We start from the raw sequence: 27,539 nt of genomic DNA on the forward strand, positions 1-27,539 counted from the left end.
TACTTTACACTGGATTTCTATTGCTGCTTCTAAAGACCATCTCCAGTTGCTTCTAGAGATCAAAAGGGAAGAAAGTTAAATTTTCTCCTGTTGTAATATGCTTATGAACATGTATAAAAAGTGGTCAAACCCCGAGAAGGGTCCCTGCTTCTTGTTTATATACAATAATTTAAGTCAGCTGAATACATCTGTAATACCTAGAAAAACTGTTTTATGATTTTAAGTCCTTCATGCATTATGAGGAAGTTCTGGATTAAAGTGATGGTATATCGGATGTTGCTTCTGTCTGGGACTCTGGTGTCACTCCCCTGTGGAGTCTGTCAAGGATTTCTCAAATCTTTAGTTTTTTAATAGTGTCAAGTCTCTTTTTCAGCAGCTCTCCAATTTCCTGAACTGAGTGATGGTAACTGCTCTGGACCTTTCCTTGCACAGTCTTTGTAAACTTTTTTTCTTCCTGCAAAATGCAAAAGAGAAACCATTCACTCAACAGCAATTGTTTGAATTCTACGATTAAACATCCCATACCACCTCAGCAAACACCAGTAAGAATTTCATTAGGATCACAGTAAGTTTACAAAGGGAATATCATCAGGAAAGAGTAAGCAGCACCTGGTCAGCACCAGTAATTCCTGCAGATACTGGGATTCCCCTGACAGGTCTGGTAACGTTATCATTTCTTCAACAGCTCTGGAAACAATCTCATGAAATTTATGGCTGAAATTCAGGGTGCATATAGCACTTTGAGTCAGTATGTATTAAAGTAGAGAATTCCTTATACAGAGAGCTGAAGTCACACAGCAAATGGATGCCGACCACCTAACGCTCTTACACCAAATTCCAGAAGCATGGCGAGTCGCACTGGATTCACGTATCACCCATTCAGCAGCACTGGTGTACCCTGTCCTTCCCAAAGGGATTAAATTCCCTTCCACATGCAGTTTTCTATTACCCCAAACTAAGGGGCTTTTGGGAGGGTCACCATCACGAGACATTGCTTGCACTGCTCCTGCGTGGGCAAAGTTAGTCATCACTGACCTAGCACGAACGATGGTGTTTCTGTATGCAGGAGGAGCAAATCTTGGTACTCAGGGCAGCAGCCAAAACGGCTGTTCTGTCAAGAGGTGACTTGCTACCAGGATGTCTTTTGCAGACCCTTTTATAGGCAGTAATCAGGAAAGCCGAGTGCCTTCCGATGCATGAAAAGTCTCACATCAGCAGCAAGTTTTGGCAGGCACATCGCCAGTAACACTCCATTCCTGAATCACAGCAGAATTTTCACTAACTCTTGAACCCAAGTACTTTTTGAAAGTGCTTTCTGAACACACAGGGCTGCAAACACAGCTCTGGCTTTGATAAGAGCTACACAGATGGCCTGTACCTGGGTTTACTGTGACAACATCAAAACCAAATGGAATAGGAACCATGAATAAACACAGGAAAAGTCACAGACTCCCACAGGTGCTTCTGTTCAAATCTACATGAATCTAATCTGTGGATTTTGCGAGTCTGCCTTGTGTAGCAATTTGATGCCTTGCATGAGGAAGGGAATATGGAGGAATTTGCTGACTCAAAGAACCAGAATAATCACAAAGATCTCAACAATTACCTGAAAACAACCTAGCCCTCTAAAGCTGAAACTTTTGATATTAAGAACATGTACTTTTTATTTTTTATTCAAATTTACAAGAAGTACAGTCTAAGGAATTTCCTTGCTTTATCAGCTTTTGTTTGTTTTTAAGTATATATATTTTATATATTTTTTATTTTTACATAAGATACTTCTACATCAGTCTATAACAAGACAAGGGAAATCATCATAAGAAGCCAATCTTTCTCGCTAGGCCTATGTTTCATATGTTTAAATTTGGCATGTGGCTTGGCACGCACACTGCCTATTTCCCCTGCTTTTGGTTTTCCCTACATAGCCAGAAGTGGGAAAAAAAGGTGCCACTCATTTTTCCATAAAGATCAACTAAATGTTACCAGGGAAGTGACTAATCTGCAGTACACGAATCTCAAAAGTTTCCCGGAATAAGTATTTTGCATCCCTTATGGCATACTAAAAGACAGATGAACAGAGTAAGTCACATCACAGACAAAAATAATGTTAAAAACTTATGATTTTCTTCACTATCATATAAAATGAAACTAATTAAAAACCCCTGTGCTTAAATCCCATTTGTTAAGATTATTCTGCATAGGGAGCAAGAGTTGATCAGCTGAGGAAAAGTCACTTTGCCGGATGACAAACTATAAAAAACTAGTTTACCGCTCTAAAACTCAATGTGGTCCCTCATATCTGGTTAACAGCCATTAAGTCAATCCTAACAGGTTTCTATCTGTCACACAAGTATACAGAGCACTCCAGAGCAATGCAAGTTCTTACCTGTAAAAGCAGAGTGTCCTTGAGGGACAACTCTTCAAGTTTTAGTGCAGTCAGAATTATTTCAAGCCCTTTGATGTGATCTATTACATTGGAAGTTAACGTCTGTAGTTCGGTAACATAGTCCAGAAAGTGTGTAAATACAGGTGGCTATAAAAACAAATACATCCTTTTAATTTATAAACATATGTTAATGCCTCTTCAAATGACTATTCTGTATTACAACTCACTTTGTAACACCTACCTCATTTTACTCCTCCCCCACAACATTGCTAAGCCTAAACCTACCTACCCAGAGAAACACTACTAGTTAACTACCTTACTGCAGCACATTCAGGAAGGAAGGCCTGTGATAATTTAAGCTGTATTTTTAACTAAAAAGCTCTCGTGATGTCAGAGATGTGGCACACTTGCTATTTGATTTTAAACAGAAAAGGAATTTTAAAAAAAATCAGTAAACTACTTAAACTCTTAACCTACATCAGACTCTACAAGGCAAAAAGTTTATGCAAAACAGTTAATGTCATCTATCCTGATTTTTCTTTCAGTGTAAATTACTGGATTGAGGGATGGGGGTAGAAGAGAAAAAGGCATGTTGTCTACCATAGCTACACTGCTTTCTTTTTTTTTCTTCTTCTTTTTTTGCAGGTTGGATTTAAAAGGTCGGAGGACACTGTCACAGTAACTTGATACCCACAGGGTGATGGAGATCGTCTGGAAAAAGAGGTACAAGTATGTTACGAGTTGCATTTACTTTAGAAAGTGGCTTCTAAACTTATTTTACTGTACCTAGTGAAAAGACTCAGAGTAGTTAGAATAAGAGTGGTTAGAATACACAAGAGCTCCACTTTCATGACTGACTGACACCAAAGAACTTTCACTGTTTTAGTCCCAACATTTCCACTCTAAAGTATGCCAAAATTTCCATTTTCCAACAAAGAAAATAATACCTCAACAAAGAAGACTAAGTTTTCTAACAGGTTTGGCTGAGTTTTCAAGGTGCCATCTCTGACTTCAATCAAGTCACCTTTACATTTATTGAACAAGTCTGAAAAGAAAAAAGAGAAGCCTTATTCAGGACACGCAGATGAACTTAAATGCTCATTTTCTGTGCAGCACGCATCTCAGTGTAGTTATCAGTCCTCTGATAGCTTTGCACGGATAGTGATAAATTTTGCCAAAGCCTCTCAAGTAGGTCTAGCTGTAAAGTTTCCTCTAAACTGTATTTCGTTACAAATGGTATCTCCACACCACACTTGGACCAAGTACCAGGGAGACAACAGTTGCTAAGACTAAGCTGTAAGGTAATGAAGTGACAGAGCATAATGACATCTCTGGCATGCAACAACTTCACGATCAAACAAGTCACGTGGATGCTCAGCCTTGCTTTCAAGCACATTTCAAAAGGGTCTGCAGATGCATTAACGCATTTTCACATATTTGCAGCACACTCAGGACCTTTTAACATGAAGCAGTAACTACCACTACTTATTCTTGGGTTACTACTTACCTGTTAGTCGTTCTATTAAAGATTTGAAACTATTCCCTATCCTCTCCTGGATTTCTGCTGAATCTTCTGAAAGAAAATAAAAACAAATAAATGAATAAAAGTAATTCTAAACTACAAGTTCTGTATTTTCTGCTTTCAGAAAACCAAGAGGCATTTAAATGTAAGTGTTAGCAGTGAAAAGCCAATGCAACTGCTTTCAAAGAATATCTTGTATTATATCAACATACACTGTACAAAAACGAAGAGTCCAATAAAACATTAAATTAAGGTGTCATCTCCAAGATAAGTGTCATTCAAAAATTAACACGCAAGTAACAGTTTGGGTCCACATGATCCAATGCCTAACAGTTTTCAAACCAAGCGGAGACATATCACACCCTCCCACCACACATCGTGACAATCTGGTTACACCCCTGCCCCTCAAACACTTACCTAAGCCATTGGTATCTAGTTCATAAATATCACTAACAAGATAAAACAAGCTAGTCAGGCATTGACAGCTGCCATTACTGAAGAAGCCAGCCATTCGGGTAGGAGGAGGGCCAAGGACAGGATACTAGGCAAGAAGCAAAGAAAAAGATAAAGATGTTGCAGCTTTTCCTTATCCAGAACACAGTGTTTGCCTCTGGCACATCTCTCAGTCAGATTCATACACTACAAACTCAGGGTCAGTTAAGTGCATTCTGCAGCCTGCTGGACGTTACCAGATGCATTCAGTTTCTCTGCTTGCATTCACGTTCATTTAATATTTGAGGATAGCGTTTTCCTTAATGGGTACCTGAATTTTTTGTTCTAGAAACTTCTTCCCTGAATCCACTGCCGCTTCCAGCTGCTGAAGCAGAGATCGAATTGTATCAATCTTGGATGAGACGCCGTTCTCTGCAGTCTTTTCAGAGTTCTTTGGTTGAATAGTGTGACTAAGAGTTGGGAGTCCGCTTACTAGCCTTAAAGTTAAAGACCGGATTCGCAACCACATGGTTTCTTCTTCCAGTGAGAGTTTCCTATGTTCTTCAGAAATGTCCCTAGAGAAAGGCACCAAACGTTTTCAGGAAAATGCAAAGTTTGCACTCAGGTACAAAAGCCTATCCCAAAGTTACTGAATAATGCATTAAGAGGAAGAAGTGGTCAGAAATTCAGAAAATTGTATTAATATGTAAAAAGGCAGCACTGCTAGAAGCGATGAATGAAGGTTAAGTTTGCAGTTAGCCAGCCTAGAGAACATTTAAGTACAGGTGTTGCCCTGAAAGGATCTCCTTCACCATATGCTGTAGGAAAATGTGCGAGACTGCAGCTGAGAATATTTCTACTCACCTGTCTTTTGGATCCCAATTAAACAAGACTGTCAGATCTCTGTTGTCACGCAAATCTTTCCACGGAATGTCATCCTCTTCTGGACTCAGACTCATGGACTTGATACTTTCTTCTAAACTGGTTGATCTGGTAAGGGCAAGTAACATGAAATCAAACATCTGATCACCGGAAACAAAAATAACAGCTAACACACCGCATTCTCTCCACTGAGAGAATCTCAACTCTTCAGATGTCAGCAATGTTACTTACACACCATACAGAGAAGGATGCTCAACGAGACAGCAACTAAGAGAGTAGCTTTCACTTTCTGCCAAAGAGCCGCAAGCACAACTTACTAAGGTCTCTTCTGGCCAACGTTTACTTATGCATCGATCTTCATTTCTCCCTGTGCAAGGTATTACACTCACTGCTGCTGTACTTACATATTTGCTTCAAGTAAGAGGTCTAACAACATCCGTTCTGTGCGAACTTGCGCAAAGTGAAGGGAGGAATTCAGCCGGTTTCTAAATGCAATGAATTCCGGGATCTTCTCAAACGCGCCGTACTTGTAGGCTTGAATGATATATTCTGAGGTCTACAAGAAAACACACACCAGCTCTGTATTAGTTACTTCTATAAATTCAAGACAAGAGTTTAACAAGGTCACTGCCAAGAAATCGCATTTCTGTGGCTTTCATTAACCCCGAGGTACAGAATCTGGCAGATACTCAGACCCTGGGAGAAGCCTGTAGTTTTGCTGCTTTAGTTTAATAATGCTCAGCCACTCCACTAGGTAGTGTCATTTGGTAACCAGACCAACACTGAACAAGATCAGGTTCCTGCAGCCACAAACTGAAAGATACTTATAGATGGGGAAAGATGATTTTAGAAGGCTCTTTTATTTTTTGTTTTTTAAAGAAAGATGCGTTTTTCAAATCATTATTTCATTTTAAGAAGTACTTTCAGACAAAATAAATACATCCCAGATTTCCTGGAATTGACTTGGATGTGCATCACACATTACCACAACACAGATTAAAAAAATTACTCACACATTTTTTTGTCTCTTTTTTATTAGATTTTTAATACAATATCACAAAATAACATCACGAAGCACATACATATTACAATACAGTCTAAGCACCAAAGGAAACTATCAGGGTCCATAAGACAGATCGCTTCCCTTCTGATGAAATGCAGCTACACAAGGCACGCAACTAATATTTCACATAAGTCCAAGCAATCTCCAGAAGGAGATTTATGTGATGAAGGAGCCCCAAACAAGCACCATATTTCAATGAAAATTTCTAACCGCACAGACAGAGTGAACAATTTATGCTCCCAGTCAAGACAGATGGCTGTCTTTTTAAATCAGAATTACTCCACAAGTGAGAAATTCTGGCAAATCAAATATTTTCTTCTGAATATGACTATGGAATGCACCGAAGATGAGAGGCACCAAAAAGACCCCTGGATAATGGAAATCTGTACTGTACTAGCAGACTCAACCTGTCGGAAAGGCTCACAGACTAGAAGCTAGCACTCTCAAATAAAAACCACCTTTTTTTTTTTTCCTCCCTCCAAAATACAAAATGTCCTCTAGGTAGCTCTGTCTTTTTCCTAAGCAATTTGGTTACTTGTACTGTATGAAAAAAATATGCCAAATATTCAGCAACATACCCTCTGATATACAGCCTTGCAGAGTTCATTGTCAGGCTACGGGATTGCGCTATGGTAGCTAATTCAACTGCATCGACGTGGTTTTTAAATCCCCATAGGACACGTTGGTGCTCTGTTTGCCTGCAGTATCTGGAGAAATTAAAGACGGACGGACACAAGAAAATTAGAGAGATTACTTGTGATTCTGCATATTTAAAGGAGGACTATCTTGAGAAGGATGAAATTGCCTTTTTAGCATCGGCCAAATATAGCAATACCGTCTTCTCTCTCCTCCCTGTCCTTGGCATCCTCTCCCAGAGCAGAAATATTATGTCAGGATTGCACAGCAGCTTAGATGGCTGCTACTTATGGGACCCACTCTTAAACAGGATTCACTTCAGACTGTGAAGTTCACCAAGTCAGAAGGAAAACCTACTTATCCAAAGCAACCACTTTGCATCAGTAGCTATATATTTTTTTTTATATCAGATTTGTTCATACCCCATCCTTCCTGTTCTAAGCAGAGCCCCATGCACAGAACACACGGGACACGCTCTCTACCTTGTAGCAGACACTCCAGCTAGCATAAACACCCTAGAGAGGGGCAGGCAGCAGCCGAACTCAGGTAAGAAGGTAACCTTGAAAGGATAGTCCTCCGTTAACACTGCAGTTAGATACTGTTACGGGACTTGAATGGGAAGCTGATTATCAGGACCCTGAGGGTGAAGTGGCAACGCCAGCAGAACCCCTGGAGCACGGAAACTGGTGGCATATTTTGACCTTGTGATACCAGAGACACATCTTACGGTACAGACCCTGTTTTTTCCTCTCCGTTCTTGACACACCGTCATCTTAGATGAGCAGTGCCCTGCACTGAGCATTCTCCTCCTGAAATTTGTACCTCATGGTTGTCTTTACGGACACTTGCTATTTGCAAATGAACATGGCTTTTGATGAGTTTCCCACTAAAAAGATGATTCTGAATTCTGGAATCGTCCAGAACACGAGAGATTTGGCTCCTCAAGAACAACAATGGCTCACAGTCCTCCGGTTGCAATACTGTCTCCAAGAAGAGACACGACACAAGTGGATTCCAGAGACGCATCCCTGTCGTGTAGCATGAAGCATTATATGATGCTTATTGCGTCATTTTCCCTGCTCTTGCAATTTCAGCCTTTTAAGGTGTGGTAGCGAGGCAGGTCGAACAATTCAGGCACCGCTTTTTCAGCATTTCTCAGTTGTTTGTTGAGTAGCATTTTCCTGGCGACAGCACTTGGCACGTGGCTCAGTGGGTCTTTCAGCGTACGTATGCTGAGCTGCTGGAGTCAGTCAGCTTGTGCTCCGCTAGCATCTTCACCATTCATGCCAAAAAGAATAACCTTCTTCTACTTCACTCAGAGGGTTTTCCCTGGAGAGATGATTCCTTGCTGCTTTACAACACAGCGTTCCCAAGCAGACAAATCACATCTGGTAGTTTTTTCAGTTCACTTTTATCACCTGGCACACTGCAGTGAAACATTTTATTTGGACAGTTGGTTCCAGGTATGCTTTTCGTCAAAAAGTCACTCGGTGGATGTTAAATGAGACTGAACAAGTCACTCCTCATTAAAAAAAAAAGCTGCCAGTACCAACAACAGACATTTAGGAGAAAGCTGGTTGGATCCAGAGCTTCGCTCCAGCACAACACATCGCACCCAGGAACCCCAAGAATCTTAGCAAGTAGAATCAGTGCTTAAACAATCAGCAAGTGAGGGAAGCAGACGAGAGCAAGCTCCAACCTCATGATCCATGTGCATCCCCCTCCCTACAGTGAAATTTGTGTCAGACAGGTCACAGTAACTCAGCAGCTACCTTTCAGGCACAGGTAAATGGCAACTGGTAATTTGTACCTAGGAATAACCCGGGCTGCGGCAGCACAAGGATACTGTTCTGAGGGATTACTGCCTAAGCATCTTTAGGCATCTTTCCTATTCAGTACAGACAGCTCTTGTATGTTACCTACTGCTGGGACAGTGCAAAAGCAAGTTGTATGACCACTGGCTAAGCTGCTGCAAAGGCTCTGTAACTGGAAGAGTTACAATTGGATCACACCTTTGTTTCTTACAACATAAACTGAGTATTTTCTTCACCTACTTCTCACAGAGGATCAGACCATATGACATAAATACAGGGACATATTCCCACTCCTCAGAACGGGACTGCCTCGCAAGGTTTAGGGAGGTGGACTAGCATTGTGCACGTAGTTCCCTACCACTATTCTGGACTATAGCTGGTTCTATTTGCCCGATGCATTTCCATTGAGATTTCAGAAGTGAGTTATTTCATTGTTCCCCTACCCAGCCCGTTTTTCATGATTCCATGGGAATGCTGAAACAGAATTGATTTTTCTTGTCAATGTAGCTCACAGTGTTCTTTTCAAGCAAGACTAATGACAAGCACAGCTACGAAGCAGCAAGCTACGAGTATGACAGATGCCTAGCTCATGGCACGCATCTTAGGAAGCACCTGATCTCCTGGAGGAATTCAGCTACTCTCCTCCCTTGTCTCCTCCATTCCAGTACCAAGGTTCTCATTCAAGACCACTTTCTTTTAATCCACACCACTTTCTGGGGGCAAATTGAACAAAGCAGGTCACTCCCGTTAATACAAGACCAGGCTTTGCAATTTGATCCTACCACTTGAAAATAATGCAGTTAGAGTTGTCGGTTCAAAAGTCAGTTCTTCCCCTCTGAAATTCTCCCACCTTGTTCCTTGCACTTTCACTACGTTTTATGACAATGTGCGTCCCCCACACCGCTGTGTGCCCAGGACAGTCATCCCTAAGACATTCTGCTTCAGTGAGTGTGATACAAAGGACTCGCACATATGCCCTCAACATCCTGACCCACCATCCCCGAGGCTACTGTACGACTTTCCACAGTCCTGCCGTCATATGACTTCTGGCACTTATTTACCACATTACATTTCACTTACTTTCTTAAATAACAAGCCATTCATTTAAAAGTAATCATACCTTTTTTTTTTTTTTGAGAAGTATTCAAATTGGCTTGTATAAATAGAAAGCTAAAGGAAAACTCCATCAAACAGTAAATTACAAATTCTTGTAAAAACACAAAGTTGCATGAACTATTCCTGTGTTACTACCCACTACAGTTCTGTAAGCCCTTACATAGGACACAGGCTTCTGTTAAGGCATTCTCAACATAACCGCTCTGTTACGAGGATGCAGAAGTTTCATTCAACTTACATCTTTCTGGTTGGAGTGGAAAAACCTGAGTGCAAAATTGCAGGATTGGGATGCAGCAGCATAATGGCCCAGCGACTCTGCATAGCGTGTCAGAAGATAGCTGCAACACAACACAACGCAAGTCAAACATCAGCACACGTGCTGGGGAATCCTTAATTTCAAATCCAGCTCTGAACAGAGACCTGCAGCCTACTTCAGCTTTATTAAAGACTCTGGAGACTTAACAGGGGAGTATTCACAACGTTCGTGTTAGGATTTAAGCTTTTAACAGTAAAGAAAGGATTTTTTTTTTCCTAACACAAACAAAAAAAGACTTCCTCCATCCAGCTTAAGTGAGCACAAATTTTACTTATTTAGATACCCACAAACACACTAACCAAGGCGAGGACATTTGGTGTGTATGCTTTAACTAGCACTCCCACACTTTGCTGAGCAATGACACAAGCAGGAACACCTGGCTACAACTGACATCAAGATATACACATCTCACAAGTTTCAGACTGTTTAGTTAATATTCTCACGATCCAGAACTGACCAAAATCACCCAGGAAAGATACTCCACTAGAGGCGGACCACACTGTAGTAGATGTGTCTCACATAATTCCAGAATACTTTTACAGAACACTGTGAAAATCTGACAATCTGCTAACTTTCAGCAGCATAGACAACAGGAGATCTCAGGACTTGTTAGTGGAAATGACCACCACCAATTATTCTCAGTATATACTACCCACCCGATGGTGTCGTGCTGTATGTGTTTTGCATCAAGGCTGGAGTAGAGCTCCGCAACAGGTTCAAATGCACCAAGCCTGCAGTAGATTCGAATTAGCAGCAATTTAAACTGAGCATTAGAAGGACTATGAGATAACCCTTCTTCTAAGAAAGTGAGGCACTGCCACACAGCTGTTTCTTCACCTGGTGACAAAGATAAAACACATGCAGGTATGATCAGGGAGGAACACGTAACACTGACAGCACAATTCACCTTGGCATCAAAGCTTCTTTCCTCATTTTACACTTCTCTCAACATTTAAACATGGGGATGACATTCATCTGTCATGTTGCTGCCCTTACAACATAGCACCCACCCCAGCATCATAGCTGTTCTCCGAAAGAAAGGTGGAAAAGTAACTCTGCACAGGGAATATCCAGCTCAAACCTGCAGAGCACAACCCTCACACGCTGGGGACAGACTCTGGAATTAACGGGCAGAGCAGATGTGGCATACAGGAATACTGAAGACAGAGCAGCACATCCCAGCAAACGTCTAGAAGCCAGGGATCCAGAAGGCAAAGTATGTCAGGGAGGGAAAGAAATACTCGCAAAACATCTGCGGTATCAGAAGGGAGCTGTCAGCATAACTCGTGCAAAGGGACAGAAAAAACAAGTATCTACGTGGGAAACTCAGAACAAACTCCTGGGGACAGCACTGAGCTGCAGGAGTCAGCAGCAAAGCTCTGCCAGGACCTACACAAATTAATCAAAAAAATTCCTTTAGAGGTCAGTGATATTAAGCTCAAATGCCAGCTGAACAAAGAAGCTCCTGAAATACCTCAGAGTGAAAAAAAATACAGAAAGCTACGGGACTAACAAGGCACGCCAGGTACACACCGGCCACTGGGACCCAAGTCTCCCTACCACAACCATCCCAGGTAGCATTAAGCAATTTTACAAACATACCTTCCTCTAGCCACAGATCAAGCAGCAGGTGAACTGCAAGCAGACAGTAATAATCTGAAAACTGCAACTCAGTTTTCAAACATGTTTTCCCTAAAAAGAAAAACAAAGTCACCCTGAGTTGCATAGCTAAAATATTTGTCACTACAGTGCTGTCAGCTGTTTCTCACGTTGCCAGCATTATCAAGTGACACAGCCATCTGGCAGATGATAACCACTGCTTAATTTCTAAAGAAAACTCCGGATTTTATAACTGAAACAGCTGTACACATGCTATGTCAATCCATACATTTTTTCCAATTCATTCTGCTTGAAATGCGAAACCAGCACATTTTTTTGTCTCCCATTGTAGCTCTTTTGTTCTTGGATTCAAACTCCAGATAGAAGCACTGAAAGAAAACAGCTCTTCAAACAAACTCTGTTATTTTTTCTGGTAATGATGAAATTTCTGCTCATGACTTTGAAAAATAATTCTGGCCACCTCATACGTTGACACTTGATGGAATAAGAAAGGACTTCGACGACTGCAAGATTAAAAAATAAATATTAACGCCTATGTTTTTGTCCTACATACACCAGTGACAAAACCTGGCTGTGCTTAAAGGCACGCGCAAGTTTGCAAGCATACAAATGGACCATCTGAGCTACACAGGAATGCCTCATTTTCTTTACAATTGAAAAGAAAGAAAATTAAAAGGAAATATATTTATTCAGGTACACCACGGTTGTAGCCAGAAAGGAGAGCACAGTACTATCTAGCTGCACGATGGCTGCTATACACCAGCGATACAGGCCGGAGCTTGTGTTGTTCTGTTCCCCTGGAAAAACTGAATTTTTACTCACAAAGAGTTGCGAGCGAACTGCAACCACTAGTTTCAAGATTTTTTCCTCACCGAACTCCAATCCATGGCGGTATCTTAACATCAACTCGCGGACCGCAGTCAGCTTTTCCTTCTTATCCATGGCGTGATAGATCCCGAGCAACCTGGTGAGCTGCACCACACACAAGTGCTGCTGGAGGGCTTTGATATCAGCTGGCAGTGCAACTTCGCTCTCTGCTGTCGCTGACAGGGGGATTACTTCCAGCAATTGACTGATGAACTGAAAGAGAAACACAGTTGTTAAATTCTGCAGGGCCTCTGGGACTGCATGAACAGAAGATGACATTTCCTCCCTCAAACCAAGAAAAGAAATGAGGTGGAAGTGTCGGTATAAACCCTGACATCACACTGCCATCAGTGGTTTTCTGGGGACCTGCGTGGAGGAGGTGATGAGCACGTTAGGGTTTTGCTTAACAGCCTAGTGAGTTTCATCAAGCAGAGGGGAAAAGAAAAATCTCAGGAAAGTTTCCAATACATTGACACACAGGGATCTCAAGCACTTGTTAACACTCACACTAATAACCTATGCGATTAAAATAGTTACCAAAAGGCTTTACAGCACGCTTACAGGAAATGGTGGTTGTGTACTAGCTATATTTTCTCTCAACTCTGAAGCAATGCAGTGCGCCCAGTGAGGTCATCATCTTTGACTAATGACTTTTTCAAATTAAGTTGTAAGAAAAGCAGCCTCTTGTTTACAACTTTATTTAATGGGAGACAGCAGGCTTCTCACAACGAGAAGTGAACAGTTTTTTTTTCCTTGCTTTAAAATTCAGTAGTGTTTACAGACTTAAAAATGAGTTAAAGCCAATGAATTCAGCCTTACTACATTTGGTCTTGAAACGTAAGAACTGCAAATTCTGGGGAAAACAAAAATAGAACAAAACATTCATGACATCTAGGTAAAAGCAACAGATGGCCACGCACAAAAATTCTAGTTTTCCCATAGATTTTGATGAAGATTTTGTTGAAAATATTTTCAGTTTGAGATTTTACTGAGGTGGGCAAGGGCAAGCAAATCACTACATTGCATACTTCAGTTCATGCCTCCAGAAATTCAAGATTGATATTACGGCAATTATTTTTGGAGTATCTGCATATTGGCCCAGCAAGATCACCACATTCTCAGCTACTGAACTGTAACTTTGTTAAGAACTCTTAAAAAAACAAATAACACTCGTTCAATGCTTCCAGACTCACAGGTTACCTTGCAATGGTACCCTCACTTCCAGAACTGTGAGTTAATTATACTACTGACCGCATCTGTTGCCAGTGGGGTAAGAACACACCTTCTGACTTAAAATATCAGCAGTAACACATACAGGCCAAGGCCATCTTTCTCCTTATTAGTAAGGTTGTAGGAAGAGCTTACATTACCAGTCAAAAAATATTTTAGTAAGCTATGAAAAACAACAACACTCTCTGCACTTTGTTTACAAACATTTTATCAACAGCTGTCTAGCCTTAGCCAGCGCTAAGTTTTATACAATGGCTTGGAGAAACAATGGGAAAGGGTGACGGGATTCCCAGCTGCTGAAGTCATTAAATGAGCTGCTCATGACTCTGCACAAACGGGCTTTTCAATTAAAGGGAGCTTGTTTCAGAAAGATTCTGGATAAGTTGCAATAGGTCCCTCGGTCTCCCCTTGATCAGCATCAGTGTGCCAATTCTTCAGCACTGCAGCAGAGCCAAGCAAGACACCTAAGTAGCACCCTACCTGCATCGATAAGAAAGTGGATCTTTCCAATTCAATATACAACTTTAACAGGAAAAGCATGGCGTTGGTAGGAAGGGAAAGGAGAAGGATGCTTTGTGTAACAGCAAATACATCTCTCCTATTCGCTATTCCAAACAGACCCAAATTCAGCTTTTCTCTCTCTCTTAATATGACCCAGAGGTGTCTCAAGAGAAAGGTACAAGAGGGCAAACAAGCACTGCAGTTCCTGCCACCATCTTAGTCTTTACTTACTTTCGTGTATTGGCTGGATGGGAGGAGACCCACAAATACTTTGAGATCAGTAAAACAGCAGGGTTTGTCCCCAAATTTTTTGAAGTATTGGAACATTAGTTCTTCTGGATCACCTAGGAAAAAGGCCAGTTCATCTTTTTAATGTGCTCCATTAAAAGCTGAACCTATGAAATCACTGTGAGAAATCTTTAACTCATTTTTTCTTTGAGATCACAAACTGAGTTACAGAACAAATAGCCGCACACTACTGTGGATTTTAACCAGAGGCTCAATGTCTTTGATAACCAAGGAGAGAGAGACAAAATCCTAAGAGCTTCATTCAAGCTACTTTGGCCGATAAGAGCTCAGCATAACAGGCATGCATACAGTGTCTCTGCTTATCTAGTCAGTTATTTTTGGATGGAAATACAGAAGGAATCAGTAAGCACAGATGTTGCTGTAATCATACTCTCTCCTTCACCGACTCCTTAACTGCAATTTTTAAATGCAAGTCGTTAAGAAAACAAATCCTGGTAATATCGGGAAAAAAAAAAAAAAGAAAGAACACCCAGAGATTATTACAGCTAAACAGAACGACTTTCTACAAAAGCAGTGCATCAGGAATGCACTTTTCATCAAAACGTAATGGATCATATGCTCTTAAAATCCAGTAGGTCCTTTTAAATGTTTCCCTGATTGCTTTTACAAGCCTGGAGTAGTCTGAACTACCTTCCTTTCTTCAAGCCTTGTCTTCTAATGCTTTCAAAACTCTTTACATACTGAAACCAGCAGAGATTTTAATACCACGTTACTGAATTAAGTTCACACTGAATACAAAGAGCTGAGTTCTCCCCCAAAGATTAATTTATCATCCAGTTAGCGGCTCTTACCTAGTTTATATTCATCATTACAACCTCTGCAACGCAAACGTCTAATCAGCTCCAGTTTAGCTAAATATGGTCCCCGAAGTGGCCGAGCGCTCTTGGATTCTTCTGTTATCCTCTCTTCTATAAATTTCACAGCTTGCTCTATAGAATAGTGTACCTCTCCTTCCAAAGACCTGCGCAATTACAGAAGCAAAAGATTCCTTGATTTCTTTCCCCATTCCTAGGGCACTGAAAACACGTGCTCAGCATATTCCCAGAACACTCTTAAGGAAATCTGGCACGATGGATTCTCTAATTCAATCACCGTGAAAAATACGAACTGGAAGAGCTCTATAGTATACAAACCACTTTATACAGCTGTTTCCAACAGACTATTGCCAGCCTCCAAAATAAAACAGGGAGAAGACATCATTTGGAGCCTGACGCCAGGAAGTCACCCAAAGACGGGGACAACACTATACTCAGTACATGAAGGCAAGAAGTTCTCTGTATCACAAAGGAAAAACAAATCCACTGCAGAACTGTTAACTTACTGTTCTTCTTCCAGCGGAGGTGCCCAGGATTCATCTATGAGTTGAAACACTGAATCAAAGTAAGTTATATAGAACTGCCAATCATCTGAGCTGAAACAAAAAGCAGGCACAGAACAAAAAGTTTAGGGAACTGCCAAAACAGTAATTCACTTCTAAAACTGCATTCCTTGCACAAACTGAATTTAAGGAATATCATATTTATATTACAAAAAACACAAGCGTACTAAGAATCACTTCTCCTTTAAAAGGTCTCACATCTGAGAAGAATGCCATTATCCTGAGTTTCTTGAAATGTATTAAAGGAGACAATTTCCATAAAGAATTGAGACAAGTTACAAATTCTCAGCTTAATATTTACATTCCAACCAGAGGACTCAGCTCATGAATATCTCCACAAAATGCTAAACCATAAGTTTCACCTCCCTGTGTTCAGAACAATTCCAGAGTACAGAATAGGAGATGTCACGTACAAAGAGGTAAAGCTGCAAATAAAATGTCCTTATACTAACTAGTTCTACTCATTGTCAGTGTGGCGAGATGGTTTCTCCCCTTACTACTTTCAAGTGTTGCATAAAACAGACTCTTATTTTCCTCCAGTTCTGCCTTCTGCAAGTATATCTATCAAACATTAGTACCAAGAACAACTTCTCGGGAAGAAACATTTTGCTGTCTCTTTGGACAGTGGATACAGGACCTTCTAATCTCCAAGACTCTGTATTTAACTTGTAGTTAAGCTTAGGACATAGCTAAATACAAAGACCAAACGACAAATCTCTCCTGACAGTTCCAAGAGACAGATTTGGTCTATTAGCATGCTCTCTTCTGATGCATCTGTTCAAAGCATTGCATGCAAGTCCCAGGATAAAGTCTGGCCAAGTGAGAGAAATGAAGTACCAGAAAATTAGACACAAATGCAGTTGTTCTCCTCTCCCACCATAAAAAAAAAAAAAGAGCTGGACAGCCAGCACAGCCTTCAGAAATAAGAAGGGAAACAAGTTTATTGCATGAACATGTCACTGAACTCAGCCTTCAGTCAAAGAGAAACCAACTACGCTACTGACACAGACTCTCCCTGCGAACTTCACCACTGTCCTTTAGCATTCTCTTTTGTTGCCTTCTTCCTCAGGCTTTGGAGTGTAAATGTTTGGAAATGCTCTGAGAACCTGATATTCTTCTGCTTTAACAACCATTTATGAGAACCACTAAACAACGCAATTCACAGCCAGCCAGGATTTTTCCTTCAGCTCTCACAGTAGGATTGCAAAATCATCATCTCACTTTTTCAGCAGCAGCCTTCTCGACAGCGCGTTGCACTCTGGCCACCTACACAGCTTCTTGTACATTGCCATACACTTATTTTCGCGGCTTTGGAGCTCACTTGTTAACTTCTCTAAATTAAAAACAGAAGGGCAAATTTAATTAATCAATGCATTTCCTTCTCTACTTTCTGAATAAAGCATCTTCTTACAGCCAAGGATACAAAGCAGTAATGCAACAGAAGAAAGGCCCTCAGAGTAAGGCCAGATTTCCTATGGGAATCTTCACATCCCAATTCCTTAAAACTGCAAAAGCATTTTAATCCCCAGAAAGAAAGAGTCCATAAGAACGTAGGATAAAATTCGTCACTGAATATAACACTTAGGTACCATAAGCAGTTCAGTAAAGGCAAACTGCAGAAGATCACCTCCAGAGTTTGCTTCAATGTTTGAAACTGATGCTAAGAGTCAGGCTTGCTTACAGCTTTTTTGTAGCCAGTGGACAAACCCGAAGCAAAAAGAACTACTGTTCCACCACACAACTGTGATAATTAATTGACAGAAAAAGTTACCTCCTAGTTTTCCTCTCACAACATCTAAGGCTTCCTGATACTTCTCCAAACGTTCCAGAATCATGTAGTAAAGTTCGACCTTAAAAGAAAGCTCAGAATGCAATGAAATTTGCTAGTAAAACAAATACAGGTATGCCAAGAAATAAAGTGACTCTTGTTACTGTCATTAGGAGATAGCAAGGACTGCAAAGCTATCTTTAGCATCCCAGAGGGTGGAACACTCAGGAATTTAGGTCTTTTTTCCATTCTCAGTCCTAAAGTTTCTCTTGGGGCCTCCCAGGGAGCAAAAACAAGTACTTCATCTGTCAAATCAAATGCCAAAAAAATTCCTTGGCCACACTCTTACGCATCTCTCCCAGCCCTCTGCTCTGTTTTCCTTCTGTCCCACCACATTCGCATTACTTCCAGAACACTACTGATTATCATCTCAGAGAATCGTTAAAATAATCAGCTTCCTTTAACGCTGCATTCCTTGTCTCAATAACATTCAAGTCAAGCTGAAAATATCTGCAAGCCTTACTTCAGCCTCAGCTTCGATCTTATCTTCTTTCACCATTTTTTCCACCATTCTTTCAGCTAGTGGCAAAAACATCGTCTTCGAGAGGTTTTCATCCTGCGCTGAAATAGACTAAAGAGAGGAAGAAATACTGTAACAGTTCCAACTGCCCCACTAGAAGAGGAAAGAAGGTAAATCAGATGCTTTAACCCCATACCCCCAACCCACGCCTTCAGAACAACCACCTACAACGTGCAGAGAGCAACCCTGCTCTCTCTGCCTTAAACAAGCATCCTGAAACCCTCGCTCTCAATTACATTGGATAGAGAATCCAGACAAGCAAGATGCCCAGCAAATAACATGTAGCACGAACATGCTTTTATTTTCCATGGTATGGTATTTCAGAGAATGTAACTAACGCCTCTGTGCTTATTTTTTTTTTGCTTGGCCAACACTTTGTCAGCAGATTCAAGCAGCAGTCGACCAACCTAACAGCAGCACAGCTGAGCTGCTGTTACTGCACGCTTTCCGCGGTCTGAAAGACGTGCTAAGCCCAGAACTCCTAGAACCTTTATAGCCTAGTGACAGAGAAGAACAGTTCTGTCTACGGGGGTACAGATGCTATTCGTTACCTTTCTAACTTAAGGAACAGTAGGGTACTAGTCTAGATAAGAGAAGAACTCAAACTGTATAACCATGTTTATACAGACCAGTTAAGCTGCATTAAAAAACACTGCATTTGTTTTTGACCATTTCAGTAATGTGGTTTCAGGAGGGTTCCATCCTCCCAGCATCATACAAAAATGGTTAAAACAGACATTTTACTTAAAATATCTCTATATTTTCACTCAAAGCGTTTCTATGTTTGCACTATACCTGCAGTGAAAGTCAAACTCATTTGCAACACTGTACTTACCTGCATGATCAGGCTCATCACGGACCAAAAATAGTAAGGATTTTTGGGTACAATCTTATAAAGTGCCATTCCAGCCTGAAAAATAGAAGACGGAATAATCCTAAACCACATCTGTTTACAAACTCTCATGACAGACAACACAAGTTAAGCGGCAATGACGGCAAGAAATAACTTAGAATTAGCAGCTAGAGCAGAGGATTTTTATTAACCCATAAGCCCTTCCAATACCTAACTTACTGCTGAAGAAGAAGAAAGAAGGTGAAACCATTTCGAAGATCAAATACTTTGTGCAAGTCTGACAAGGAACAGCAGTGAGCATGTGCACGTCTGACTGCCTGAACAGATGACAGCTTTAATTAGAAATGGTAACTGCATCAGGAAGCCGAAGACTTACTCTTTAAGAGCAAGGAAGATGTTTCCAGCGTGGATTGTCACTAGCACGCTCGGTTAGTGCTAAAAGGCACACTAAAAATCACACGCCTTCCTCAGGTAAGCAACTGCCCTTCACTCGTTTCAGACACACACACACTGAGATACCGGAGATACGAGGTGACCTGTACACGCAGAGCAGCGCTTACACAAAGGTCAAGCTGAAAGCTTGGCTGCATCAAAGCGGAACTAAAGCATTCAAGATTTTCTAGCCTAGCACAGAAACAGTTGTTCTAGCGTTTCTCTCACAGATTTCCAGTGTCTGTATAGAATGACAGACAATGCTTTTTCCCCAACAATTTTAATTGTAAGAGATTATACATAATAGTATACTATTCCTTCCGTAGGACTTCTCTGCTCATTTTCTGACTGTATTCTCAGTTTGCACTTCCCATTATTTTCAGCTGAAATACCCAGAACACAGGCAACTGAGGGTTATTTTCACTCTCCAACCAGTTAGCATGCCTGTGCTACATCCCTTACTACAGCTAAAGCAAGGCTCTGGTGATACTCAGTCTTACACAGCCTAGTGCTGATATATCAGTGATCTCAGGCTCCTAGGAAATTCTGAACCTTAAAATATAAGGAAAGGAGAGTACATGTTCCGCTTGAAGCTAATAAAGCCTTTAAAACAGAATATATGGACAGGAATACCTACAATTAGTTTTTAATCAGAAAAAAATCATAGTATAATTTGCTCGAATTTTCGGAAACACTCCCCCCCCCCCCAAAACAACACATTATTAGTACTAGGTTTGCTATAACCAACATACATAAAGTTCTTATTTGAGCTACTATAACTCAGGCTGATCAGTAAAAGAGTATTTAAAGCCTACACATAATAACAAACTGAAACAAGCAAAAAATTGAGACCAAAACTAACTTCATACAGGCATTTATCACAGCATCTCTGAAAATTTCTGGTTACGGATAAGTGGACTATCAGATAGAACGTAGCTCCACTTGGAGAGGCACTAGAATATGGTTTAAATTAACCTTGACCTTTTGGATATTCAGCTACACAATATATATCAAGCAGGAAGAACCTTGGCAAATTTCACTTACATCAATAACTTTGTCCCTGTCTATACTTCGATCTCAAGCAGCATTCTTAGAACGGAGAACACCACTACTGCTCAATATACCCTTTTAGGTATTTAAACCACTCTTGTACAAAAATTCAAGTCACCTTAACGCAGTGGGAGCAACAGGGAGTTTAGGAGTCATTTACTTGGCTCTGTGCTTTTTTATACAGAAGAGTGAGCGCACATGCTCTGAAAAGAATCTTCCATTTATAGGCATTCTCCAGGCACCTAATTTGGAAGGGCTGAAAACAAAGCTAACCAGTACGACAACGTTCTGCCAGCTGAGACGGTGTACTTAAAGAAAGCACTTTTAAGTTTCTCTTCACTGAGTTATGACCTATACAAGCCTACTTTTATGTAGGATTTCAGAGGCAAAAGCACAGGCAAGATAGTTCTTCCTAAACAGGGCAGCAAATGAAGCAAGAAAGCAAGTTTGAAAACATGGATCAGGCTATCTCGCTAGATCTTCTTGTACCTACTCCCTAACTCCTTCATAATACGCTGCCTCATAGGTAACTACCATACTGTGCAACCCGAATTGACAAAAACCTCCCATCCCCAAATCGTCAGCATATCCTGTCAGTTCAGATATGCACGCGAAAGGCACAATTATCACACCTCTTGTGAGGAAAAGGAAGCGTTCGTCTTCATGTAATCTTTTCCCTAAGATAACGGCTTTCTCAGCCCTTCCGTAAAAACTAGGGGACTAACTCCTGCGCTAGGCTCAGCCTTAGCTTTCTGGATGATTACATGCAACTTGAAGAAGCCTTACCAGTACGATAAAGACTTCAAGTGACACCTCAGAACAACCAGAACACAAATCGTTGATCGTACCTGTTGCATCTTCTTGTATTCTCCAACCCTGGCATAGGCCATGAAGAGATGAGAGTGATACTCTTCGCTGTTGGGGACCTTCTTCACAGCTGCCTCATACAGTTTAGTTACCAGCTCCGCTAAACCAAAACCACAGGTTTGAGTTGAGACACATTTGGGATTAAATTTAAAGCACGGCTACCTAAAATTAGCATCAGTGATACTCTGAAGAGTAATCTAATTATGCTCATCGACCACAGAAATTGTACTCTCTCCCGGAAGACCCCATGCACTACAAACAGGGGAAGTGCTCAAAGAAACAAAAATAGTTTAACAGCAACAACTGATCAGAAATACTTCTAAGTCTTGCCTTAAGCAAATTTATCTATTTTGGACCATTAAACTAAAACAAGACTTCCAGTCCTGGCAGAACGATGCCTCCACGTAAATTATGCATCAAAACACAAAGCATTTTCAGAGCCTAATATCCAATTATTTACTCTTATCACAGGTTCATCCATGTTAGTCATATCCTGTTCTTTCTCAATTGCCTGTTTTAATACCTTTAACAAGTGAAATACTTCACACCATACTTCTTAACAACAGGCCTATCATGACACAATACTTATGATACTATGATATGTAAAACTTTACGAAAAAAACAGAAGGACGAAAAACAATCACTTCTCAGTGTAGTATTAAAAACCAAAATATAGTTTGTCTTTCATTGTTTTCACATGGTTTACATATCACTGATGTACATATGTAAGATATCTAATTTCAATTTTCTTACACGACCAGAAGTGGAAGTACTTAACAACCACTTTTCCCTTTCTGAGTTATAAACCTCGAAGTTAAAGACCTGAGCTTAGTGTTTAAGCGAGCTGCTTAGAATCACAGGAAGGCTTTTGACATTTTCCAGGTTTTCTCTATTTTGAGGTCACAGCACACAAAAATTTCGTAGTGTTTAAAACGTAACACTTTAACTACACAGAAAGAAATACAGTAGAAGGGCATAAGCAGTTGCTATACATCAAAAAATGGTTGCAGATTGATACAACACATCTATTTCTACAAAAGTTGTTTCACCCCGTTGTTATTTGCTCCAGTGATTCAACAGTAAACATTGCTACCACCACCAAGACCCACAAGAAGCTGCCAGAAACAACAACTGTTTAGAGATGCAGATAAGCAGCATGTGAGCTCTGGCTTCTCTCAGAAGAGGACATGCAGTTTTACTCCGTCATCCACAATTTACTAATTTAAAATAACATACTGCTATGAGGATCTGCATTCAAACGAGAGGCCAGGATTTCCCTTCTGTTACACAGCTTCTCAGGACCTGAACCCCTCAACTACAGCCTAACAGCATGAAGCACACTCCAAATCATAGCCTGTAGGATTTGTCATCTCTGTGACATACAATGACAAAGAGTTGTAACAGGCATCATTTACATTCCCTGAACCTCTTAATAATATGCCCATACTTGAACTCTGGACTTTGCACATTTCTCAAAAAACTGTGGGTCACATACACTTTAGCAAAATGTAAATAACTATGATTTTTAAGAGAGGCAAAGGAAAAAGCTTACGTCTATGCATTTCCCGGTAAAGAATTGTTAGTGCTTGCAAGGAATTGTCATCTGTGGGCTCAAGTGCTGCTACTTCTTGTGCCAGAGCATACGCTTCATCCTGCTTGCCAGTCCTCTGCAAGCCAATTGCCTTTAGAACCTATTGATACAACACAGAGACAGCTGTTAAAAACACAGTTGGCAGTTACCAGTGAAAATCCTCTCATTCCTCGTGAGGAGAGGGTTTGCCCAAGCACCTAATTACTTCTACAGAACTCAAGTTTTTATGGAGCTTCTAATCCATATGGCTGCGCAGGAAAATTTCCAAATGCAAGCTGCATCAAATAGTGTGGCTTTGCATTTCTTAACACGCATGCAGGCCACTAAGGCATCAGCTGCAGCTCAGATTCTCCTACCTGCAGGCTGAAAACTGACCAGTCCTGCCAATTTTCATTTTTTTTTTCTTTTAATAACTGCCCAGAGACAAGTGACAGAAACGAGATTCAGGTCAATGACACTCACTTCAGCTTGGGAAGCTTCCAAAATGTAGAAGTGGTATGAACTGCAGAGGAAAATCCACAGGGAAAAGAGAAAGGTAGAAAGATACTCAAATGTTCAGGAAAGCGAGGAACCAAACTCCTTTACCTTCAGCAGGGGCACAAGGAGGGCAGCAACCAAGACAGAAGAGTGGATGCCTCAGAAACCTCCTTGCTAGGATTCGCTAAGGAATACTCCTTCCAAGTGAAAGCTTTGCTCCAAACTACTGCAAAGAAGCACCTCAACCTCATGTCTAAAAGAGGCATTTTTAAGGCACAGCTCATCTGCCCTGGTTGCTTGCAGTGGCTCTGGCAGGGCTCTAGACAATCAGCACGGGTGTAGCCACATACACCAGTCATCAGAGGCACCTCCCTAGGAGGATCTGTATGATTTTTCAAACACAAAATTGAGAGACTTCTGTGTTCCTGAGGGTTCAGAACGCACTGTGGTCTCTAGAAGCTCACAGGCACTGCAAGAAAAGCCCAGCGAAACGCTCCGGGTCTCAAACCACACTCAGCAAACGAGCTCAGCGAGCACCAATCCCGCTTACCTTTGCGCAGTGAAGATCCTTGTGTTTTTTGAGCAGTTTATCTGCTTGCTGGATTGCCATTTTATTATTGCCATTATCAAGATAATCTGCGTAAGAAGAACATACACAGAATTATAACAGACCACCGGACCATTCGGGAAGTCTACCTCTAACTTTATCGCAGGGTATGTGCTGTCAGGCCGGTAGTGCAAAACCCATTTTCCTTGCACAATTACTACTAAGCCAAACATTCAGGAAACATGTCACTTTGTAGCCCGAGTATTCATCTCTAGTCATTCACACAAACAAGCTTTTGTAATTACTCCACGTAGCTCATTACACCAACAAAAGAGCTGTACAATAGAACGAGTTGTGCTGCAATAGCTCTTCACGAGCGAGGGAGCTTACGCTCTTTGCTTCAGTAAAAGCAGAAATTAATTTGGTGCGCCTTTGGGAGACTCTGAATGACTTCTAACACACAGCAGGTTAGGAATCATATACTCGCAATCTATCAAAGTGCTGTGAGAAGACCTACTTGTCCACATGGTCTGTATTTCAGCAGAACGAGCCTGTCCCCTAACAGGGTATCACCGTGCTTTAACCAGAGAAGTTTTAAAACCAAAAAAGTGGAGCGAGGACATCCCACTACCCAGTAACGCTTCAGCTGTAGAAAAGCTCTGCCTCAGGACCACTTCCTTCTTCTTTCAGCTTTGTATTATAAATTTCAGCTCCATCTACAGCACGTTATCATGTTTCAGACAATGACAAACCAGCAATTTTCGATTAGAACATGTACCCTCCGTGCTTCCCCTCCTTCCAAAATTCATACGCGCTAACCTAAACCTTCAGAAGAGCTGAGCTGCACCTGACGTGCCAACAGGGACGGGTCTGCTCACGCTGTTCTGGCCTCTCCCCTGACAGGTTATGAGCAGAGAGAATGCTAGACCACTGAAGTTACATCACACACCTCTTTTCTTCAAGACTGTGGTTCTTATGAGAGAGCTCTCACTAAGTCAAGAGGTGGCCTTTAGTAACGCCTTGGTATATTGTACGAAATGTGCATCTACACTGATGAGATTTACATATCCAGCAGCTTTAACATTTGCTTCCATAGCCAAGTGGTACAAATTTGAAGTAGAGCTAATTGGACTCCTGAGACCATCCAGACAAAACCTCAAATGAGGCAGCCTGCCCACACTAACCAAAAGAAAATGTTGATGTACAAAATATACAGATGGTTTGAAACCCTAATATTCTGCCTTCACACGGGCTAGTTGGCCATTTTAACTTACTGAAGCCCGTGCGTCACCTTTTAACATTAAAACTTCAGCACAGACTTCTCAGTGAGAAAGTTTTAAAAACTCTGCAACAGAGCATCCTGGTGATCTCTCCATACACAGGCAGAGATGTCTTGATTTAAGGATCTGTGTTGCATGGCTCACTTACACACAAATTACCCACCAGTCTGCGTTGCCTGTGTTGGAGTTGTCTAACAACGAGCTGAACCGATAAGATCTCTGCTTTAGGTCTTCTGAAGTAAATCAAATAAACCACAAACCTCTCTAAACTGCAGCAGAATAAAAAGACTGTGTTTTGCTAACAACAAGTAAGTTTGTTGGAAGCCAAAGGAGCTGGCAACTTCCAAAGAAATTCAAAGTAAAGGAAAATATTTAAGTCCACATTGGTTGCAGGTCTGTAGGTGGATACGTTCGATGGTTGCAAACGCAACACATGAACCTCCAGGTGAAGGCAGACAAATTAAGATGAAAGATAAACATACCTGTCAAGGAACCCCAAGCAATCAAGGCATAAGGCGCAACCTTAAAAGCACTTTTTAAAGTAAAGAATCAGACTTTTAACCTCATGCTGTGTATCTCCGGTTTATGACTTTTGTGAAATCACGTACGAATGATTCCAATCTGAACTGCAATCCTACGGTGCACTTAATGCTTTCCAGACCTAGGAGAAAGCACTTCTAAAGCTCTCTCAGTAAAAGCCACGCTCTGTGAAGTCCATACAGTGAAATACATCTCAACATCACCTGCTTTAATCTCAGTTAAATTTAACACATTTTTATTTTAAGAACATTTCAGACGTTGCCGTATTTATTAGTGTGCAATTACTTGTGTAATCACAGCACGTACAAGAAAGTTAGGGAAAAAAAACGTTAGATACACTGCACAACTGCAACCATAATCACGCGACAAACTTTAAAACAACAATTTTGTTTGACTAAAAGTGCAATCATTCAGCCTTCCTTGATTTCACTGGGACCCAACACAGATGGGAATCTAAATTGAAAGGTTCTCACTGCGAGAGCAGTGCCGGGCAGCAAAGGACGATCCCAAGGCACGCTCATCCCAAAATAAGGGCAGCTCTCCGTGTGTTTATAGGGACAGTTTTCTTCTGATACTGGGGGGGAAGAACATTTTCTGAAATCTCTATCCATTCTTGTATTTTTGAAGGAATGACACCGTAGCCTGGGGAATCGTTTTTTCTTTTCTTTCCCTACATCTGCATGAACAGAAACTTGCCTACGATTTCTTAAGCAATCCCAACTGCAGGCAGCAACCTTGGGAACATTCAGGGACGGCTCAGCACAAGAGGTTTCCTAACAATACCGTCTCCTTGCAGCTACCTCACTCTCGTCTTCAAATGGATTTTTGTAGTAATACAGACAGCCCGTGCCGCTACACCCCAACACACAACCTCGACGCATCCGCCTGGTTGGGTCTGAAGAAAGAATTAATTTCCAGCTGCCGAAGCAGCCCGACGCGCCAGGACGGAGCTCGGGCCCCGCTCACCGCCCGCTCCCCCTCAGCGGGAGGCGAAGGGACCGGGGGGCTCCCCCCCCCCCAAAAAAAAAAAAAGCGGTGAGACCCAGCCCTGCCCCGCAGCGAGCCGGGACCCCCGCTGCAGCCCCCCCAAACCCCCCGGGAGAGCCGCGACCCTCCCCGGCAGCCGCGGCCGTCCCCGGGCCGCGGGGCTCCGCCGAGGGGGGCGGCGGGGAAAGGAAAGGAAGGCAAGAGAAGAGGCTGCCCGGAGGCCCGCTGGCTGCCCCGCGAGGCCTCCTCGCACCGCCGGGAGCCGTCAGGGGAAGGGGCGGCGGGGTCCGTACCGTAGATGGGCCGCAGGCGCCGGTCGTTGGGGTCCTGCACATGGCCCCGCGCCGCCATGATGAGAGCGCAGAACCGCAGTGCGCAGCCGCCGCGCCGGGCCGGGGGCGGGGGGAAGGGGCCGGGCCGGGCCCGATGGCTGCCCGCACGCAGCGCCGCCACACGGCGGCTCCTCAGGGGGCTCCCGAGCCGCCGGGGGTGCCT

General features: G+C 41.9%; 1 protein-coding gene across 1 annotated transcript; it reads right to left on the minus strand.

The window, feature by feature from the left end:
• Positions 1–27,438, minus strand: NAA25 (N-alpha-acetyltransferase 25, NatB auxiliary subunit). Its single transcript, XM_035565749.2, has 24 exons — positions 27,338–27,438; positions 24,241–24,326; positions 23,175–23,313; positions 21,604–21,722; positions 19,256–19,330; positions 18,364–18,471; positions 17,844–17,922; positions 17,294–17,405; positions 16,016–16,105; positions 15,486–15,655; positions 14,617–14,729; positions 12,660–12,867; positions 11,770–11,859; positions 10,824–11,004; positions 10,090–10,189; positions 5,627–5,778; positions 5,205–5,330; positions 4,672–4,915; positions 4,326–4,449; positions 3,894–3,959; positions 3,334–3,431; positions 2,987–3,097; positions 2,387–2,533; positions 1–454 (listed from the first exon to the last, which is right to left on the minus strand). The coding sequence occupies exons 1-24, from the start codon at positions 27,393–27,395 to the stop codon at positions 332–334; spliced, it is 2,919 nt and encodes a 972-aa protein (XP_035421642.1). The 5' UTR covers positions 27,396–27,438; the 3' UTR covers positions 1–331.
• Between the last annotated feature and the right edge of the window lie 101 nt (positions 27,439–27,539).

This window comes from Cygnus atratus, chromosome 17 (genome assembly GCF_013377495.2).
Source record: "Cygnus atratus isolate AKBS03 ecotype Queensland, Australia chromosome 17, CAtr_DNAZoo_HiC_assembly, whole genome shotgun sequence".
NCBI lineage: Eukaryota > Metazoa > Chordata > Aves > Anseriformes > Anatidae > Cygnus > Cygnus atratus.